The sequence below is a fragment of the Thunnus albacares genome, chromosome 13 (assembly GCF_914725855.1).
Source record: "Thunnus albacares chromosome 13, fThuAlb1.1, whole genome shotgun sequence".
NCBI classification, from domain to species: domain Eukaryota; kingdom Metazoa; phylum Chordata; class Actinopteri; order Scombriformes; family Scombridae; genus Thunnus; species Thunnus albacares.
The window spans coordinates 3,953,061-3,975,427 of NC_058118.1; the positions used below are offsets into that span (position 1 = coordinate 3,953,061).

General features: G+C 41.7%; 1 protein-coding gene across 5 annotated transcripts in view; it reads left to right on the top strand.

Moving 5' to 3' along the window:
* The first annotated feature begins 2,216 nt into the window (after nucleotides 1-2,216).
* Nucleotides 2,217-22,367, top strand: part of mark4a (MAP/microtubule affinity-regulating kinase 4a) — a 29,351-nt gene continuing 9,200 nt past the window's right edge. For 2 of the 5 annotated variants that reach the window (XM_044370025.1, XM_044370027.1), the window contains exons 1-14: nucleotides 2,217-2,872; nucleotides 5,581-5,778; nucleotides 7,087-7,140; nucleotides 11,499-11,547; nucleotides 11,905-11,970; nucleotides 16,046-16,116; nucleotides 16,210-16,266; nucleotides 16,831-17,067; nucleotides 19,203-19,322; nucleotides 19,417-19,516; nucleotides 19,694-19,803; nucleotides 20,010-20,196; nucleotides 20,658-20,869; nucleotides 22,026-22,129. In XM_044370025.1, the coding sequence (XP_044225960.1) occupies nucleotides 2,819-2,872; nucleotides 5,581-5,778; nucleotides 7,087-7,140; nucleotides 11,499-11,547; nucleotides 11,905-11,970; nucleotides 16,046-16,116; nucleotides 16,210-16,266; nucleotides 16,831-17,067; nucleotides 19,203-19,322; nucleotides 19,417-19,516; nucleotides 19,694-19,803; nucleotides 20,010-20,196; nucleotides 20,658-20,869; nucleotides 22,026-22,129 (1,619 nt within the window). In that variant the 5' untranslated portion in view covers nucleotides 2,217-2,818. Of the gene's footprint in view, nucleotides 2,873-5,580; nucleotides 5,779-7,086; nucleotides 7,141-11,498; nucleotides 11,548-11,904; nucleotides 11,971-16,045; nucleotides 16,267-16,830; nucleotides 17,068-19,202; nucleotides 19,323-19,416; nucleotides 19,517-19,693; nucleotides 19,804-20,009; nucleotides 20,197-20,642; nucleotides 20,870-22,025; nucleotides 22,130-22,367 lie in introns of all 5 variants that reach the window. The other 3 variants (XM_044370023.1, XM_044370026.1, XM_044370024.1) reach the window with 2 other exon arrangements.

Below are 22,367 nucleotides of genomic sequence, written 5' to 3' on the forward strand. Positions count from 1 at the left end.
CATATTTGGGATTGGAGTTAGATCTTCAGGCCCAGGTTTAGGGGCTCAGTCTGACTGTTGAAGTGGTGGTGTTGGCTGGAGAACAGGCTAGCAGAGGGAGGTAGAAGAGAGCAAGAGGAAAAGTGAGATCCCCTGTTGGACCTGGAGTACACCATGAAACCAGGAAACATTCTGGATTACTGGCTCTACTGCCTCCTAAACTAGAGGAGGTCCAGAGAAGGGGATGATGGGGGCTGATTTAACTAACCTACCATTATGAAGATCATAGTATAGCCATTAGAGAGTCTGTGGAAATGAGAGACCAGGGTTACTTGGGAGTGGGTGGGGAATGTAGGTGTTTGACTTATGAGACAACTGTATGAGATGACCTACTAAATGCTGGCCAGGCAGCAATTAACGTCTGAGTGTCACCTTCAACAGAAGGCCTCCGTACTCTGAAAACAAGGATGACCGGTCAAGTATGTGGAACCCAGTGGACTATATAGCAGCAGACAGAAAGGTAGACAGAGAGGCAGTCGTGGGAGAATCACATCAGTCATTTAAACTTCGACAGTGAAGGGTAAAAAAAGGATCAGGGTCAGAGGAAGCAGAGGTCTAATGTTCTTGTGGTCCAGGAGAGCACTCTCTGCCCTCTCACAGGTCCAGGTGAAGCTGGAAACTGGGCTCTTGGTGAGGATGATGAATGTGGCCGTCACAAAGCAGGGCCTCTCATAAAGACATTAGAAGGCCTTGGAATGAGCTGTTGCCAACCCAGAACCACATGAATGTTCTTAAGATTGTAAAACTCAAGACGCAGACCACAAAAATGAAGAACATGGTTTAACACTGGGATGGTTGAGGAGTGTGTTAGTATATAAAAACCATTTCAGAGAGTGAAGGCTCGATGAAACCGAGCTCTGCTCTGAATTGCTAGTTTGATGAAGTTCTGATAATTTGTTATACACCTAATTTGATTTAGTTTCCAGAAGATCATGTTTTGTAAAGTGATACCTCTGTCTTTTTAAGTGATTTGCTTTATCTGACAGTTGAACCATTGGCACTCAAGTGGAGATTCCTCCTCTCCCTGCGCAGGCCACTGACACACCAGCCTTCACGGACAGCAGATCATATAAAATTAGAAAAAAATGAGACTTGGATGATGTTGCTCAGTATTTCGGCCATCTTTGGAGAGTTTATGCTAATTTACGCACAAATCTACGCTGGTAAAACCGGCAGTGGGTTGTGTTGTGTTGGACCTGTCAGCATCTCTGATGTGGCGCATCTCAGCTCCGTCAAGCAAAACATGGTTAGACAGATCAGACAGGAAGTTAGGAGATTTGGTTTCCATATTAGAGGTATAACATTTGAAGAACTGGGGCACTGATCCACCCATCATCCCTCTGTACCCGCTTATCTCTGAGTGAATGACAGGCTGGCACATGGCTGCATGACTGTCTGCACCAGAGCTGTCATGGGACATTTTGTGTTGCTTTGGATGACATGTTTCATAATGCATTTTTAATGCAAGCAATGAAAGAACATCAGACTTTTCTTTCAAGAGTATACAGATATACAAACAAGTACACAAACACACTCTGGTAAATACAATAGTTACTAAAAAAATAGCCATTATTATTTTACCAAACTTTAAAAAGATATTTTAGTGTTGAATAATATTTAAAATAGTGCTAGGGTGAATCCTACAGTATCATTCAACAAATGTGCTTTTCTCATGGTCAGTGCAGTATTTCTTTGTTTGTTAAAATGCAAAAGAAAAATTATATGTTTTATTTTCTTCTGAAGTAAGTGGGTCTTTACTTATCCTACAGCCATGTATAAACTTGCCTGCCTAAATTAGCTGTTTATCATTTTAAGTCACTAAATTCATTTTCATATAGCTTACTCACTATACTCACTGGTGGTTTACTTCACCTTCGGTCATTTTAACTACTGTGGGCTTATGTTATTGCTATTTGAATATTTTCTATCAGGAGTAGCTTGTCAGTATAATATAAAGGTATAGTAGCATATAATATAGATATTTCGTAATCTTGATTTAAATTTTTTCAATCATTTAGATTTCTCATGGTAAATGACACTGTTCTGTACTGTAAGGAGTGTTATATAAATTATAACGAATTATTGTCGTTTCACATTAGGTCTCCATGCGGTCACCACTGAGGCTTTAACATTGGAACCAGCGACCGGACGTCGTGTCTCGGTGTATTCCTCCTAGCTTGACGGTGGTGCGCATCTCTCCGACCGGGAATACCGATTTCTGAACATTTCGGCCTTTTCCCCCGCTGCACCCTGAGCTGTGTTTTCCTGCGAGCGGCTGCACAGGGGAGCGGGTTGCACTGGCGTCGCGGGGTTAAAGTGAAAGCTTCTATCGGTCAGTATTATGACAAACGGAGATGACACACATCCAGAAGGAGCCGTGTTTGTTTTGTATGGCGAAATGAGGCAGGGGGTGGAGAGTCGCCACAGAGACGCTGGGCTCCGGCCAAACATCACCGCATTTTAGCACTTATTCGATGCTCGGGATTTGCATTTCATTGCATTTGCTGCATCGTTGATAGGCCGTATTAATTTATTTTTTTTGCAAAGTGCATGGTGGAAAATGCAGCTTGTTTGAGGACACCCCCCCTCCAGATATCCATTGCTGCCATGATAGGCAGAGGTCTCCTCTCGACCGCGGCTCGGCCGGTTGGAGAAGAGGCAGATTGATTTGGGACGCTGGGTCGCATCTGCGGATGTTATTCCGTCTGTGGAGCCTGTAAATATCATCCGCGCAAACACACAGTGATTCTTACTCAGGGAAAAGGAGAAAGAAAACAACATGTCCTCTCGATCTGCATTACCGTCTGGAAACGACAGGAGTACTGGAGACCATGTAAGTGCAATTACAGCCTATAGCCTGCATCTGTGTGCATGCAAAAGATGAATCGTGCATCCTTAAACAAAGATCTCCTCATATATGTGTGGCCCTTATTGCCATTCACAAGGTATGTTCACTGTGCAGATGGGAGGCGTAGATTGTGCTATTTTTCCTCATTAGGTTAAAGGACTCTGGGGGTGATATTGCATGGATATTTCAGCAGGACAGCCTCTTTCAAAATGGGCTAACCTTGAGTGTCTGCGCAGGGAAAGAGCTGATGGCAGGCAAACAGCCCGGAATGAGACCATCCGCATACGATAACACTCAGCGGATATGCGCAGAAAGCCTGAAAACCAGCCGTCACCTCTTATTATAAGGCTGTGGAGAGATAGTGATGTCACATTATACTCCTTGCTGCTACTGCTGCTGCTGCTTCTGTGTGTGTGTGTGTGTGTGTGTGTGTGTGTGTGTGTGTGTGTGTATGTGTGTGTGTGTGTGTGTGTGTGTGTGTGTGTTTGTGTTCGCGCGCGTGCATGCGCGTGTATATTCTCCAGAAATTGGATGGGTGGGACAGGTGCACAGAGGGCCAAAATAAATGTATAGAGAATATCTGGGTTGTTCGTATGAAGCGAGGGGATTACTGCGTAAAATGATGTGCAGTCCATTGCTGCGCAGCCTACAAAGCGCCCAACCCCAGAGCCAGTGGGTGTCAGACAGCGCCATACATTCAGTACAGTGGAAAACAGTAGCGGCCTGCAGAAAGAAACAGGGAATTTATTCATGTGAGACAGACAGAATCACAGGGTCTGCATATCTGTCTATATATCTATATATCTATCTATCTATATATCTATATATCTATGTATCTATCTATTCACAGTCCTTATTAATGTATATCAAAATGGTGACATGACTGACTGACGTTGCATTATGTCATTTCTCTGCCCTAAACACTTCTGGCAAGACTCCCTCCCATCTGTTTGTTAGCAGAGCTTTCAGCACAGAGGGATGGTTAAGCCAGTAGATGTGTGTGTGTGTGTGTGTGTGTGTGTGTGTGCGTAAGTGTAACTGGATGTGCATAAGCGTGCGAGTTTACGAGGTGCATGATTGATTATAAATGCAGATCCGCTCCTTCCATTAGAATGGATCTCGATCTGCTGTCATCACTCCACAATTAAACGATGATGACAGATGAGTGAATTGACCGGGAGAAATGTTGTGCTGCCACAGTGGCACAGGTGAAGCTTGGCTTGATGTGCGCCGTACAGTCGGTGGATTAATGTACTCTGCTGCACGCTGTGAAAAAGCCCCTGGTGCTGTTGGTTGGGACTCTTACAGTAGGCGTCTATGATTGTAGGAAGAGGGTCCAAATTGGCTCGAGAACAGGGGCGTGAGAACAGGAATGGAAGCATGGAAGGGAGGGAGTGTCTGAAGGTGGGGCTTAAGGCTGCGTGGTTGTGTTTGTATGTGTGTGTGTGTGTGTGTGTGTGTGTGTGTGTGAAGCTGAGAGCAGGATGACATGCTGGGGGGATGGAAGTGTGATGCCTCAGGGCCTGAGACTGGCCAGGGACCACTGTGCCGGCATCTGCTCCCTTTTTTACTCTTTCCTTCTATATTCCTCTCTCCATTGGTTACCATTTCTCTGGTTGTCTCCCTCTTTACTGCCCTCTGCCTCACCTCCTTTTCCATCAGATATCCTGGTTTCTTTATCTCCTGGAATTGGCTTTTGCTCCCCGACCCCCACCATCTCGTCTCTCTCTATCCTCCCTTGTATCTTTTCAGTGTTGAGGCCTTAGTTTGTCACATGACAAGAAGCTGTTTCATACTGTAATACATCAAGCTTTGTTTGTGTAAATGCACATTGTTGTCCTCCCTTTCTCTTCTGCTCTGCTTCCTGGCTGAAAATTATCTGTGACTCAAGCTTCGGACTCTATCATCGCTGCACAGTGCTCCCAAGCGTTTGGGTCCAGAATCGAGCAGCATCAGGTGGTAGCATGCAGCAGCAGCAGCAGCACAGCTAACTGTTTACAGGCCCGTGGAAGCTTCAGGGCTGCCTTGGATTTGCAGTAAAAGCATAACCTTCATACACTGTCATCTTGCATGAAGACATCTTCCAGCAGTCAGGTGGTAGACTTCTAAAGAAGATGATGATGCTGAACCCAAAATGGAAACAATATGCTCAAGTGTTCATGTGCTGGACAACAGCTGTTAAGCCAGAAATGAGGGGCATGTATTCACATGAAGCCCAACATTACTCTTTTTTTGTGTTTATGAAACAAACATCTGGTGGAATGATTCTGGTGATGTGGCACAAACATTTCACTTCCTCAGTATACTGATTGTATATAAAGCTGGGCTGTTTATTGTAAGCATGTTTACCTGTGTAGTTTATGTCTGTGGTATACACTCATCTGTGCAGATACTCAGTGTGAGTGATGACACAGCATGACAGCGAGTACCCTGAACATCTGCCTGAACATCAGTTTAGTTTCTGCCTAAACTCAGCATATTGTCACTATATTCTTTGGTGAACAAAGTTCATAACCAGCTTGCAGAGGCAGATCATTTTGCTTCTGGAGACCATCAATGCTCCCTGGGTACAGGCAGTCCTGGAGGTCCTTGGCCAGCCTGCTGCTGCTGCTGTGTGTGATATTGGTGTTGGCACAGTGATTGACCCCCCCTTCACTCCTCTCTTTAACCCCCTCCCCATCATTTTCTTCCAGCATGTGTCGCTGGGGGCCAGCCGTTCAGACAAGGCCACCAGCCAGTCCAGCCGCTCACTGGGCGCTCGATGCAGGAACTCCATCGCCTCCTGCTCCGACGAGCAGCCGCACATCGGCAACTACCGTCTGCTCAAGACCATTGGCAAAGGAAACTTTGCCAAGGTCAAGCTGGCCCGCCACATCCTGACGGGCAAGGAGGTGAGACATGGGGCACTGGAGGTCCAGGGTGGGAGGAGAGAATAAGGAGATGGACGGGTTTCAGCTGATGGTTGCTGGTGTGCTTAAAAGAGTTCTCCACTGATTTAGCATTACATGCCTACATTACCCACGATGCAACTTGATTCTCTTGATTTTTTTTATAACTCTACATCCCCAGATTTTTTTTTACTCTCAAACTTGTAGTCTTCAGCCCCAACTGACGCTGACTTAAGTGACATCACTTGAGGCAATTTATCAGATTTCACACAGCTGCCTCTGGAGACACAAAAGGCTTTATACGATTTTTTCACATATGCAGTAGCACTCCCCAACTAGGGCTGCAACTAACGATTATTTTCATTATCAATTAATCTGTCAACTTTTGTCTCGATGAATCAATTAGTTGTTTGGTCCATAAAATGTCAGAAAATGGTGAAAATTGTTGATCATGGTTTCCCAAAGACCAAGCTGACGTCCCCAAATGTTAGGCTTTATTCCTTTTCATCTTAAAAAATTACTCAAAACATTTGATCGATTATCAAAATTGTCAAATCATCAACTTATCAAAATCGATTAACTTGATAGTTGTTAACTGATCGATTAATCGACTTAATCGTTGCAGCTCTATCCCCAACACCTGGAAACACATGCTGATGTGAAAAATCGGTGGCGTTCCCCTTTAAGAATGGCAGCGTCATACTTCTCAACATATTTTTAAAGAAGTAAATCTTATCTCACCTCCTCATTTAATCTTCTCTAAGGGAATTAAAATGATTTCAGTGCATTGTCTTTATTTGTTCAGTTACTTTCTAGGATTTAAACACTGATACTAAATGACTGCAGAAATGTATATGTGTATCATACTGAACTGGGACTAGTGTAGTATAAAATTAGTTCTCGGATTTTAGGCCATGTCCTTACGACACCTAAATACTTTGAAACCAATGTCGTTTTTGTTGTTTCAGAAATTGGCAGTAAACCATCATTATAGCCTCTGTTAGCCCTGCCAGTGCAAGTCAGCGGGGATTAAAACCACTCGAATTGACTTTACCACAGCCTAAATGTTCACAGTGGCCTCAGTCCACATTTGCCTACTTTGGTAGACAGATATAGCCAATCCAATACTCTCCTTGGAATACTATTTTTTCTAAATTTTTGGATGTTGAAAGGAATCTTGGATATGGATCAATGACATCAGTAGAAAAGACTTCTGAGCATCATGTAAGGAGGCTGTTATAAGCAAAGGCATATTATAAGGATGATGTGTTAACTTTTCCTCATTAAAAAATTGCTTGATGTCTTTTCCAGGTTGCAATAAAAATCATTGACAAAACTCAGTTGAACCCAACCAGCCTACAAAAGGTAAGTTTTTCCTCTTTATACTGATGGATTGTTTATTGAGGAATATGTGCATCATGTTTTCAGTTACAAAAATGAAACAAACGTTACACTTGTCTAATACTATCTGCCTTAATAAACAGCAGCATGGCTCAAAAATGGGGACGATTTGATCACATTGATGTAATTCAACAAAATACTGATATGCCGTTGGGGACTGAGAGGTTCAGGTTTATCCTCAGCTGTGTCCCCCTCAGAAGGGGCAGGAATGAGAGAGCAGCTGATAGAGAGAGGGCTCGTGGGATGTGATGCTGTTTGGCAGGTGCTAGGGACTGGATGGGAGCGAGAGGAGACCTCTGTTCCAGAGATCATCTCTCGTCTCTCTCTGGGCTAATCGCTGCCCTGAGAGAGAGGGGTGACTCATCTCAGAAACCGTGGTCACCCAACCCACCCCTTTTTTTTTTTTCCTTTTTTTGTATTTGTGTTCTTAATCTGTCTTCCCTGAACACACGTCGCTGTGGATAACAAAGAAAACCGCAACGCATTTGTAGCTGATTTGTGGGCAATGATGTTAGGTTCGGTGGCCATTTCGTTGTGAAGGGTGTCTTTAGAAAAGCTTAGAGCCGGCTTCTGTTTTCCTGCTGGTCAGCATGTTGAATGTTGAGCCTGAATGGTGGACACTCGAGGTTTGTTGTGCATGAAGGTCAGAGGCAGAACAGTGGACACTTTGGATTTCGCCAGCTATCAAGGGCAACCTCAGCATGGCGCAGACACACACTTGACTCAGATTCAGGACCCGAAATTACAGTAAAGACATCTGGAGCACGAGACCAGGACTGGTATATATCCAGACACAATATGGCTGACATGAAGGCCGTTTGATCATGGGTTGATCACATGCTCTAACTTATCATCCAACCACATCAATCAAAAGCTTCTCTGCCTGGTCATGTGTGCCTAATGCAGCTGCATCACACACAGTCAGATAACCTTAAAGAACTATCATGTGGTAATGGAATACATGTGAATAAAAGCTTAGAGAGACAAAGAATGCAGCCAGACAACCATTCAGTCAAGTCATATTTACCCATAATGCCGCTTATATGCACATATGGGCCAAAGTGTCTCCCTCATTGAGCCATAAGTCTGTCCCCTCCCTCTCTCTTATCTCTTTCTACCTCCCCTCGGCCTGCATGAGCTGCTCTGCCTGTGGGCAAGAAGTGAACAGACCACAAGGATCAAATCAGGGATGAAATGATTGTTCTTTTATATGTGTGTAGTGTGCGTGTGATGTAGTTTGACTGGAAGATGTCTGTATGTCTTGCTACATACAGTAAAAAGACCAGTTCTTCTTCACATGAGGTGAAATGTAGGATTAAACTAGCAGGGGTATAGGTAGGATTTCTTGGCCCCCTGAAACAGTATTATGGTATTAAAGCCCCCCCCCCCCCCTAAATTATGTCATATATCCTACTGGAAATAGGAGGTATGGATGAATTGAAAATCTTCCCATAGAATTGTTACTATTTTTCGCTTTACCAGTAACAACATCATAAAAATATCAGAATAAATAGCGATGAAAGAAAATAACCCTTTTGGTTTATTGACATTTTTTTTGTAAATAATCTTTTTTCTCAATCTCTGTATTTAGAGAGCAATGATAGCGATGACCTTGGGTTGTTATTATCCAGGCTTTAGTAAATAAATGCAATTTACTTTCCCCATAGTGAGCCGTTGCCGTTTTGATCGCTGGCTTCCTATAATCCGGATGCTTTGACTCATCATAATTCTAGTTGTTATATCATGACAGAAAATGTTTTTCTTTACCTTACCTGCTAGAATATTAGATGCTTTGCAGGAACTGTAATCCCAATTTGCATGTTATCCTGCCTTCTTGCCTGGTGCTTGTCTTGGACCGGACCGGCTGCCGTGAGAGACAATGGGTGCAACATTTAGGACAGGATTGACGAGAGAGGTGAAGGATCGGCCACTGATTGGAGAGAATACTCTACAATTGGCTGGCGATGATAGTGGGCTTCTTTACATACCCGTGGGCTAGAGAAAATCCTTAGTGCTGAAGACATGAAAGAGCCCATATTAGCATAATCTGGATGGTAATGTATGTAGAGGGGAGAAGGAAAGAGGGAGATGTATTGTACAGGGGTTGGTAAAAGGGGGGAGGAAGGAAAAGAGGGAAGTGAAATCACAGATGTGAAAATCAAATCCCAACATCCATGAAGAAGGATTTATCATAAGAGGAAATAACAGATTACAGGAGGAGGTTACAGATTTTTATATTGGCCTCTGTGATGTTGGAGGACACCTTAATACAAAATATGTGCCAGATGAAATTGGACTGAAGCTGAAACTTGCATTTAATTCAATTTGTTTCCATCTGCTAGATTTTAATTGCAGCCAGGAATTGCAATAGGAGCCACAGTGCATGTGTGTCCATCCCTGTCAGTGTCATCGTAGGTTTGCTATTTATTTGCGGTCGTTAGCGATGAGCGGGGTCGAACATGTTGCCGGGGGATTGTTTTTACTGTTTTGACGGATCTGACCGCTCAGCCTCGCCGTGACGAGCAGGGAATTAATGGGACGCCGGATGATGAGATGCTTCAGCACTACGTATCCCAAGATTCCCTCTAGCACAGCTGGAGAAGCTGGGAAAGAGCCCGGTCTTAATACCTGGGTCGCTATGGCAACAGTGACGTTGTGGCACTGCTAGAGGAGAAGACGGCTAGAGGAATTGAATGAAGGAGGAGGGAACGGAGGGAGACACATCGGGAAACAGGAGAGGGGGAGGATTGAGAAAAGAGGGAGAAAAGATTATCACACCATCGGTTTTTTTGTTTGTTTGTTTGTTTTTTTGTTTTGTTTTGCAGAGACTACGACGTGGAGGATATTGCTGGTTTCATAATGGTCTTTTGTTGAGGGACTGTACTGTTATATACGTGAAACCAGGGGAGCTGGCTCACATTTAATCCCTTGCTGTGCTCTGACAAAGTGTACAAATATATCCCAGAGTAGACATATCACATGCAGTGAGAAGTACGCAGACAGAGTAGAAGTTGGTCTGTTTTTGGCTGGAGATCCATCACATTTGTGTGTGGGCCATTTGTTTTTGTTGGGTTTTTTTTATGGTGCGTAGGATTTTTTTGGTTGTTGTCACCCTCGCAAATTCTCATTTGGATGAATATCAGACACCGAAAGGCGTATTGTTATTTTTAGAACAAAAGTATAAATCTGTCTGCTTGTACCGGTCCACCCCCGATCTCTGAGGGGTTCTTATTCTGGTATCAGCAGCAGAATCGATTCCACATAACTGTGCTATAAAGACTATATGACATATAAACAACCAATCCATGTAATGTTGCCTCTATACTCCCTTCACCAATCTATGAAGTTGTATATTAATATGCTAATGAATATGATTATAGTAGGCAAATTTTCCATGTTAATCTTACTATTGAGCTGCCAAAATTACTCGGGACAAGCATTACTGGTGAAGTCACCCAGTATAAGTTGAAGCCTGGTAATATGAGAGAGATTTAGGGGTATACAGGAGATAATCATTGAGTCCAATTTGTGTTTGACACCACAGTGAAAAGATGCAGGGATGTCAAATTCTGCACTGCAACCGAAATTCTTCTGCAATGGCTTAAATTGCTATATTTTACAACTTTAATGGGATTCACAAGGTATTAACAGACAAATGTCAAGCAAATATAAAAGCTGGATCATTGACAGTAAAGCAAATGACAAAGAGATTTAACAGGTTCTGTATCTCTGATTAGGAGGTTGTGTGTGTGTCTCAGCAGGACAAATCTCATAATTTTATTTCAGTTAAATTTAGTGGTTAGACTGGACTTTAGCCTCAAACATTTGATAAGTTTTGGTGATGATTCATATTTGGGATTTATATCATCAGAAGACTGAGTTAAAGCCATTTGTTTGCAAGAAGTCATTTTAACTTGACAAATAATTGAATTTGATAAATAGGAATTATTTTGAATGTTGTAACGGTTCATATTCCAGCTGTTGAAATTAACGCTCATCAGGTTAAAATGAGAAGCCGCAAAAGCGAAATAAAAGTATGTCACACAGATATTCACATGACAACCTGACAGCTCAACAACTGCTGGGGTTCATGTGAATTCTGGGACCTACAGACAGGGTCACAGTCCGGAAAATGTTGAGAAACCCCACCTCAACTCCATATTACATACATAAATATAATAATATAATACATAAATATATTTCTTGCCATGAACACAATGAATAAAAAATCTGTAAAAATGCCCTTGTCAATACATTTTAAAGCACAGATTTACTGCAGTGTGGAGAGAGTGTTAAAACAAAATTTTGTTTCTTCTTCCCAGCTCTTTCGGGAGGTACGAATAATGAAAGGCTTAAATCACCCTAACATAGGTAAGGCACATGCATACATCTCAACAGGCTTTATGTTTGTGTGTCTGAGTGTGTGTCCATGTGTGTTTGTGTGTTTTGCCTCCATATGTGTGACCAGACGGAGGTATAATGCTTTGAATGAGCTTTAGAGCATTCATTGACCGAACTGTAGCAAGCAGCGACTCAGACCTCATATAGAGGTCACGAGGTTGGATTTTCTAAAGCTGAAATGTCATATGGATCAAAAACCCCCACAGCATTAGCGGCGGGTTCCTCAGTATTAAGACAGATAGGCAGACGGCTGTGCTATTATTTATAACGTGAGCATGATCTGTTTTTATATATCTGGTTTTAATCTGATTCTGTTTTGGGCTACAGTACAGCTGTTCGAGGTGATTGAGACGGATAAGACCCTTTACCTAATCATGGAGTACGCCAGTGGAGGTGGGTACCTTGACTGTCATGTCCAGGAAATGCTATGATATGTATTTTAGTATTTCATGCAGTTTAGTGGTTCTAATTGGATGTGTTGTGAAAAGATGGCTAATGCTGAAAGTGCAGGAACACTGGTTTGTTTCAAAGGTATTTTTTCCTCATCTTAAGAACAGCTTAAAGGAATAATTTGACAATTTGGGAAATAAGCATATTTGCTTTCTTGCTGAAAGTTAGATGAGAACATTGATACCTTTCTCATGTTTGTACACTAATATGAAGCTACAGCCAGGAGACAGTTAGCTTAGCTTAGCATAAAGACTAGAAACGGGGAAAGTGTTTTTTATGTTTAACTTTATTGTCAGAACAATATGTACATACAACATATGCACAAACAAAACTGATTATACCATTGATAGAGCCAGCGTATATATACATTTCTTCATATAATTAATAAAGAAATACAAATATACCTCGTTATTGACAAGATGCTACCACAGTGGTGTGTGAGGTGTGGAGCTCCTCCTCAGCTCCACACTCTCATCCAAATATGGTCACTTCTCATCACTTCTGGCTCCAAAAAAAATAATATGGCCATGGTCAAAACTCAAGGCTTCAGAATAGAGTCCACAAACCAATGGGTTACCAGTGGCTGCGTCCGTTATTTTTATACAGTCTATGTTTCTAGTCTTTGTGGTAAGCTAAGCTAACTGCCTGCTAGCTGTAGCTTCATGTTACAGCTTCATATGAGATTGGTATTAATAATCTCATGTAACTCTCGGCAAGAAAGCAAATAAGAGTACTTGCCAAAATGTCAAACTGTTCCTTTAGGTCTACACCTGTTATTCCCTCCATAGTTCAGGAAAATAATGAAAATGACTGCTTGTACTGTCAATTAATGTTGCAAAATATAATTGACACCACAATGTGGGAACAATGTATCAATTTCATTTTGCATCTGAGCCCACTTTGACAATTGATTGAATCTATTACACTGTCTTTTAATAGTAACTAACTAATTAAATAATTGATCTGATATGAGGAAGTCACTTCTTTACAGTGTACGTCAATTAGTTTCAATAATGTTCTTGAGATTAAAAAAAAACATCTGGATATTGGGGAATACTTTTAATTGACTGCAGTTAATAGCAGCTGTTTTTTTTTTTTTTTTTTGGTAATCTGATATGAAAGACAGTACCTTATAAATGATGAGTGTGGACTCTCCTCTAATAGGTGTTGTACAGTTCTACATTCAAGGTTCAAAGTATGGAGCCGCAACATAAATAACTGAGCAGCCTCTCTGCAGTAATGGTGCTGCAGTTTAAATTGACTGTAAACACAACACTGCTCTCCTTTTCTTTTGGCTTCCAATAGCCTTTTGCTATGTTTCTGTTTGTGTCAGTTTCTTGTCACCTATTCTGTTTTTTTTTGTGTTCTGACCCAAAACATATCGTTTGCTCAGTGTGACCTTGGAGAATGTCACAGACACAGTTTCAAATGTTGCTTTCTGTCAGGCTCATATTACTTTGAATCTAAGATTTTTAAAAAAAAGACCATATGGAGTTGTAGGGATGCCTGAAGTCTTGTGAAAACCAAAATGAAACGAAACTTTCCACTTGTATCAAAATTTATATTTCATGAACATAATGATATTAAAACGAGATCTAAGGGACTGTACGGAAGGTGGGATGAAAGTTTAGTCAAAAACATTTCGTGAGAGCAGAGAAAGTTCTTTTATCTTTTACTCATCCCAGATTTATATTTTATTATTATTTCCCTAGTGAGATTCTTTCAAGGGAAAAAAATCATATTTATTTCTATTATTTGGAATCCGGGGTGGGACAAAAATATCACAGAGCTCAAGACCAAAAGCAGCCACATAACTGGCGCCTGTGACCGGTTTTGCTGACCAGTGTGTGGGTTTAACAAAAGTGGTGCACACAAATGCTCAGATATTTGTTTCCCCTGGGGTGTACTATGGTCTGGAGTTTTGATTTCAAATTAAGTGTCACTATTGTTAGTAGTAAATTGGAATTACTGTAGTGCTATGTGAATTAGTACATGACATGTGACAGCATAACATAAAACATGGAGTACATCCAGCCATCATGACTGTGTTGGATGATAATGGCTGCATTTTCTCCGAGTTTGATCTTATGCTGTCAATTGGTGCCTATTGATTTATGTATCTTTTGTTCTTTTGTTTGTTCGCTTAATTGCCAAGAATTTGCTGAGGAGATCTATACCAATTTTGCGGTTAGCTTAGTTTAAAGACATGGAAACACTTCTGCTTTTGTATAGATTAAAGTGGAACTATGTAATTTTTGGTGGGACCAGCAACAGACCAGCCATATAACCGCAGTTGTCTGCGAGTGCCTGAGTGAGTGATGAAGTTACACTATTGGTTGGCCGGCTGGGTGTTCGAGTTTCCTCATTGGCCATAACTCTTTCAAAATGAATCAGTGTGAGATGATGAAAGTGGAGGACAGCAGCATGACGCAGAGTGACTGTGTTTCCTGCCCTAAGCTCTGACACTCTCAGTTCCGGTGTTAAATGCAGTGAAGTCGGCTAAACTCCTGTTTGAACAGACATGTACCAGCGTCTGTGCGTCTCCCCCTCTAGCGCCCAGTGTGATCGATTCTCCGGCTGGCAGCGCTGTCAGCAGCCAACAGGAGAGACGCTCTGTGGTGCGTTTGGATTTTATAACTGAACTAATACCAAGACGCACACTTTTTATTTCTCTGACGTTGTCTGACACAAACGATGACCAACATCATTAAAACACAAGTCTTGCAGGTAAAATGTGAGACTCATGTAGTTGTTATATCAGTTTAGTATGGGGCGGCTGCTCTGCAAAATGCTGTCAAAACTTTCATTTCCATCGCAGCCGCTATGATCATCGACCGGAAAAGAGTCAGAAAAAAGGCGCATAGAGGCATGAGGGAGAGCACACAGTTAAAGCCCAAATAACAATCAGTCTTGACAAAACACTCAATGCAGAGTGAAAAACAAGATACATCCACAGAGTGAAACAGATGAAAGAGAAGGGGGAGTTAACAAATAGGTAATTAGAATAGTTATAATTAGAATTAAAATAAGTTATCTTTCAAATCAAACATCCCAAGATATAAGTGGAAAGTATTGTTCTTGCAACTGCATTCATATTATGACTAAAATGTAGCTTAACTACGTCATGTGATGCTACTTCAGTACACTTTACCAGAAAATATTACTGGGACCACTACAGAAAATTGCAGATCCAGGAATTCACATTATAGACACTACAGCTGACTATCCTGGTAACACGTTGGTCACAATTTCACACACTGACCATACACGGTCTAGTCATATATTAGGTCTTGACCTAGTCTTGTTGACTTACTGTCACAGCAGCCACTTTGAGTGTGGCAGCTGTGGGATTATGGAAATGATTTAAACAGAGCAGCAGTGGCACAAGTAGAAAAGACTTATAATGTCAGCAAACAGAGTCAGTAATGTTACTAACGCAGCAATATCTACCTAAACTTGGCTAACGTAAGCTATTAAGACACTGAACGTACCAGCCCAGGTAACACGCTAGCAGCAAAACTGAACTGTATACTGAACTGAATAAAGGTGTGTTTCATTGCTTGTTAATCCAACTTTTCATTTTTAAGAAGAATTTGTTATTTCTTCCTTCAAAAGTTAAATAGTCTGACTTTAAACAAACTATAATGTGTTAATTAGTGCTGGTAGCCGGATTTTGTTCCCATGGACAGAGCCAGGCTAGCTTGTTTTTTCCTGTTCCAGTGTTTATGCTAAGCTAAGCTAACTGGATACTGGCTCTAGCTTCATATTGAATGGACACATATGAGAGTGATATCAATCTTCTCCTCTAAATTAGTCCGTGTGTTTTATGTTTCACCTGGCTGCAAGAAAAAATTTCTTTTGGGGACAATAAACTTGAAATTGACAACTTGACAGCACTTGTAATTTATAAATATAAAAAACTGAATTAATGTGATTAAAATGTATTGTGTATATCGTCAGTATATCAAATAATTGTATGGCTATAATGCCTCTGGGTTTATTTATCACTCACTCACAGGTGAAGTGTTTGACTACCTCGTGTCTCATGGAAGAATGAAGGAGGTTGAAGCCAGAGCCAAATTTCGACAGGTAAGAACTCACTGCCTCTTGTTACCTAGATTGCACCAATCCTCACATTTAATTGTCAGCGCTTCAGGTTTGTCTGTCTCCTCATGTCCACAGATTGTTTCTGCTGTCCACTACTGCCACACGAAGAACATTGTCCACAGAGATTTGAAGGTGAGGAAGCCCAGAAGATGTTTTGGGTTGCTTTCAGAAATGGGGGGATTAAGGCTAGTCCAAGACTAGGACATTTCTTTCACTGACAGATTACACTGAACTGAAAATTATAATCTGGGACTAGTCTTAATCTGTGTCTGTGAAAAGGGCCCTTTAGCATCTTAATCGCACAGTAAAGTACTGACGAGTGGAGAGGCTCTTTTTTACCAAGCTGGGAAGGGTAGAGGCAGTCAGAGCCTGGCTGCTGTTCTAATAGATTATTACATTCCTGAACACACACAGTGACATATATACAGTATGAGTCATGTCCAGTATCTATGTTGTTGTTGGACAACACTCAAATACCACCCCCCTCCCCATCTGTCTCATTCGCTCTCGCTTTTTTTCTCCATCACAACTCCTGTTCCTCTGTTTTTCCACTTTACCTCATTCCTCTTTCTCCTCCCCCATCCAATTATTTTCTCTCCTGCTCCCCCAACGTGTTGTTCTCTTCTACCCTTCCTTCCTCCTGCTGTCAATCCCTGCCTCCTCCTCCTCCTCTGCATCAATGTATGTATGACTCAGGCGGAGAACCTTCTGCTGGATGCTGATGCCAACATCAAAATCGCCGACTTCGGCTTCAGCAACGAGTTCACGCTGGGCAACAAGCTGGACACGTTCTGTGGCTCGCCGCCCTACGCTGCCCCTGAGCTTTTCCAGGGTAAGAAGTATGATGGGCCCGAGGTGGATGTCTGGAGTCTCGGAGTCATCCTCTACACGCTGGTCAGCGGCTCGCTGCCATTTGATGGGCAGAACCTGAAGGCAAGTGGATGGGAGGAGGGACTGCCTGTCTGTCTGGGTGCACTCAGACAGGACGGTTCCTCAGGGAGTGATGGTAACAGTAATGGGTTCACATTTATTGAAATGAGTAGTTTCAAACAACCCTCTACATTTGGTAGAGTTAAAAATTGAGACTGCTGTATGATTTTTAAAAGCATGAAAAATCTATCCTCAGACTCTTAAAGGGTTTTGTGTTTTTACTGTCTTGAATGTCAGTACAGCCCAGAAGTAATTGGTGATGGTTGTAATTTGCCTTTTCAGTTTTTCCACTTTTCTTTAACTTGTCTACACCTGATTTAGTTTTCCTACATTTTCTATCTTAACTTCATATCAACTATAAAATCATAGGTGGAGAAACCAACAGGATAGGCCTTGAAGTGTGTGTAACATTGTCTGTGCTCTTTTGAACAGTGTTGACATGTTTCTGTATATGTTGTATTTTCCAATCTGTTTTGCTGCTGTGCAATATTTTACATTGGCACAGGCACTGTAAGATCTCTGTTTATGATTAAACCCTTGAATATAATGAATATATGTTATTTTATAGCTGATGAACCATTCTCTGGTGCCGTATGAAACCCATATGCTGTGTTAAGCATCATGTTGGCACTGAGTGGTTTTCTTTGCTTAAAGTGTTATCTTAGATTTAGGTGATGAGTTTACAGTGGATGATAGAATTTCTGCCTGGCCCAGCCAGTGCAAAGGGCAAATACGTGGGCCTTCGAATAAAGTCTGAATCTAATCCAGGGATGTAGTGGCATCCTGGTGACTCAGTCATGGCTCAGTGTGTGACGTGTGGATATGATGGCCTGGTTCTGAATGTGGTCCAGGACCTGTGTCTCTCCTAGTTTCTCTTCTTGTTCCTCATTTCCAGTGGTTTCCTGGAAAAAAATGTTTTTGTTTATATGAATTGTTTTATAATGTTCACTGACTAAAAGTTTATAGTTCAAATTTTTAGTTTTGCATGAAATTACTGCTGAATTGCGACCTTTTTTTTCTATAAAAAATATTGTAAAAAGTGGCGTACAGACACAGAGCACAGAGCAACATCAGCATTCAGTTGGAGTCGTGTTTCTGGCCACTGACGAATGTAAGTCCAATATTCTCTCTGTTTTGGTCTCCACCAACTCCTGCAGGAAATCTCCTTAGTTGCTAAATGCGCCATTATGTTCACCAGCTAGTCACTAATCTTGTCTGTCTGCTGTTTGGTGCTGTGAAGTCAGTGTACAATGGGATTATTAAAGCTTTTTTTCTGTGTGTATACTTGTAGAACAGTGTGCAGTTACAGTTAATATGTGCATGTACAGTTTGTTCTGTATGTGTCTTGATGAAACACACTTACATCAATGCGGATTGACTTAAAAGAAGAAACTGTTAATGTGGCTTCCCTTTTTATGCAGTTTAGCCTCAGTGTCAGTTAACAGACCAAGTTACATTTAGTGTTTTATAATCAGTTTTGCCAAAACAGGTTTTTATGCATTATATCTGCTCATTTGTACATGTATAGATATATAACAGATGAACATAATACCTAATATTGGCCTTTTTAAAAATAATTTACCCTCTAAATGTTACCCCCACTGATGAATAGTAGTGAGAAAGGATTATCCTCTGTCTTCTCTTCGGTTGCATTCTGTACCTTGTAGTAGGACTTTCTATCCAAAATCCAGCAGATGGCAATGAGTGACCCCCTAGAGCTCTACCAGAGGGTGGAGACAAATGTGCATTTAACCCCTCTCATATCTGACCGCACCCCAGCATACTGCCTGCAGTGAGCGACCTGGGGATTTACATTTTTATGCAACAGACACTATTACATCAGTCTAACTAGTCTTATCAGAGAACTTCAGACTAGTGTGGAATTCTTGTATGTACTGTTGAATAAGTTGTATGTAAGAGTTCAACATAAATGAACAGAGTGACCTTTATGAGTGGGAAAAGTTGGAATTTCTACTACTGGCTTAGATGATTTGGAGATGTGTCGTGACTGTTGAGTTCCTCTTGTGGCATCTTTAAAAGGTGTGTTGGTACCTGGTTTGTCTTAAGCTACATCTTGTTCTTGCTTGTTGAATTCTAAATGTGCTGTCTATGTAACATGCGGTGGATGTGGCCAACAGGAGCTGAGGGAGCGTGTGCTGAGGGGAAAGTACCGCGTGCCCTTCTATATGTCCACAGACTGTGAGGGGATCCTTCGCCGATTCCTGGTGCTCAATCCCTCCAAACGGTGCACTCTGGAGGTGAGGAGTTCCAAACATGCAACACAGACGGCGTAATTGACCTCATGTGAAATTCAAACCCAGCTGAGGTTTGTCTGTGTTTCTGTTTCTACAGCAAGTCATGAAGGACAAGTGGATAAATTCAGGGTATGATGGGGACGATCTGAAGCCCCATATAGAACCTGTTGAAGACTACAGTGATCCAGCTCGCATAGGTGAGTCAGCTGGGCCACTACTACTGCAGCTTACATCCTGGCGGTCAGCCTGCCCGCCATTCTGGTTCAAAGAGTGTACTAAGAGGTCTTTTCCATGATAAATTTATCAAGTTACAACATGTTTTATATCACTGTCTCTGTCCTTACCTTTCATATTTGGTTGTTTTTGTGCCTCAGAGGTGATGGTCGGGATGGGCTTCACTCCAGAGGAAATCAAAGACTCTCTGCTCAATCAGAAATACAATGAGGTCACCGCCACCTACTTACTGCTGGGCCGTAAAGGCGATGTGAGTTGTATAGATCTACCTAATATTTATTTATGCTTATTGAGTATTTAGCTGACATACTAGCCAGAGTAACTTGTAATGAGTGAAATACCAGGCTGACCTGTTTCTTGTAAATGTACATTATTGTATTGTTTTTTTGGGGAGAAATCTTCAGATACCATTTATCGGGTCACACCTTTCAATCCAGTATCTCTATGACTTTATAGGACGGCAGTGAGACTCGCACAGCTAGTAGCCTGTCCCTGGCGAGGGTACGACCCAGCCCCATCACCAATGGGACCAACAAGCACTCCTCAGCCACTGGCTCCTCTTCCTCCTCCACCTCCTCCTCACATAGCAAGACCCAGCGCGGTGCCTCCACCTACCACAGGCAGCGACGACACAGCGACTTCTGTGAGTCTCTCCTCTTACCTCTTAATGCTTTAGGTGGTATGGCAGCTAGTGAGGCACGAAATAAAGCTCTACCTGAGACACTTTTCCATGAATCAACTGAAAAGGTAAAATTTCATATAAAAATGCATTTTGTAATCACACCTGAAGAGTTGATACAGTATAGGAAGACTTGCTTTCACAGTCTGTTAGGATAATGTTTAAACCAACAAGAAAACATAGTTACATAAACAGTTAATCAATATAATAAACTATTCCAAGTGTCTTACCTGGATGCTCCTGAATGGAACAAGAGCTTATTTGGGTTATTGTTAATAAGATCAGGCTGCTTCATGTGCCAGATCATGCATAGGCTGTTTACTAGCTGTATGGATCATTTTTCACTTGCATATCCCACTGTATATGCAGAATATTCCTTATATGAGTCTCTGTATGTCTGCGCTCTGCTGTCCTCCACAACAAAGGCGGGCCCTCCATGCCCGTCATGCACCCCAAACGGAGCCCGACCAGCACAGGCGACCGGGAACTGCGGGAGGGACGAATGCCTTCACGTAAGGCCAGTTGCAGCGTGATGGGAAGCCATAGCCTCCCTCCCTCCAGCCCAATGGTCAGCAGTGCCAACAACCCCAACAAGTCTGAGATCCCAGATCGCCGCAAAGACATGACTGCCACCACGGTAAGCACTATATTTCCTTTTCAGGGAAGGAGACTTTGATGTTCCTGAAGCATCAGAAAAAGGGGTCCAGGCCAAACCTGCATTACTACAATAAGTGGAACTCACTCTTTACAATTGGCACCAATGTCTTTGAGGGAAACCTCTATGAATGTTATAACCATCGGATTCAGAGTTTTTCTTCAGTATCAAAGCAATCCAGGTGATTTTTGACTGTACAGTGTGAACAGGAACTACAGCTTGACTCAGATTTGCCAAAATGTAAACAAAAAAACACAAAGATATAGATGATATTGAGTTTGACATTCAGACATTCAGCGAGGATCAATTCTCCAATAACAATAAGTTTTCATCAGATTTGTTGTGCAGTTCAGGATGAAGCTTGACTGATGTTGCACATGTGGTATTTTTACCTCATGAAACCTGGCCCTTTTTCTTGACTTGACAGAAGACAAGAACTGAGAAACTGAAGTTAGGGACCATCTCAAAAGTTCTTGCAAAATTTTCAAATTTTTGTCATTCACATTTTCATTTTTTCTCAGTTACTTTATTTTCATCAGGACCTCCTCCCACTGCATGCACAACCACAAAAAAATGCAACAACACCTAGTGAGCTGTTATGGCCTGTTTATTGTCAGTAGCTTTCTCACTGTTTGCACTCAAGACCAACTTAACATTAACCTGGGCCTGCAATTCTGACTTTTATTTTGCCGCTGTTAAAACATCCCGTTGTATTTCCACCTTCACCCAGCCCATTAAATATTTCACAGCTTGTATTTCAAATCAGTTTAGGGTGGAGTTGAAATAAAAATCATGTCTTATCATTTGATTAATTTAGAGAAGATAAAAATATTTTGTATATTTTGTGAGGAGCTAAACATTTAAAGCACTTATAAATGATAAACTATAAATGACAGTAGAAGAATTTAACATAAAAAACAGCTTTAACAGCATTTTTAACAGCTTTCAGTGTAAACCTGGTTACTCCTGATATCAATCCAATTACAGATATTTTTGTGAAATAAACAGATGTGTCATGCTGCTAGTATAATGTTTTAAACATATATTGAGACATAGTCATGTAGTGGATTTCATTCCACTGAACAACAAAATGACTCTTAGCTAGTACCTGCCTCTTACCTTATATCTCTCTCTGTAGAATAACATCCCTGGAAGTGCCATGACACGCCGGAATACATATGTGTGCACAGACCGCTCGGGCGCTGACAGGCACTCTCTTCTGCAGAACGGCAAAGACAACAGGTACCACTTTGTGTTGGGGGTTTAAATATTCATATTTGTTTGTACAGATATTTCATAGATACAGTGGCATCTGATATTTCGAGTCAGTAGGTGCTAACTGCTTGATGGAGCACAAATGGTCAAAATCTAGTATGTGGCTGGACTGTGTATGGTGGACATAACATGCGTAATTGTGGCCAATTTGTTACAGGGATACTCAGTGGTAGTGTCTATGATGTAAAAACCTGGATATTAGATG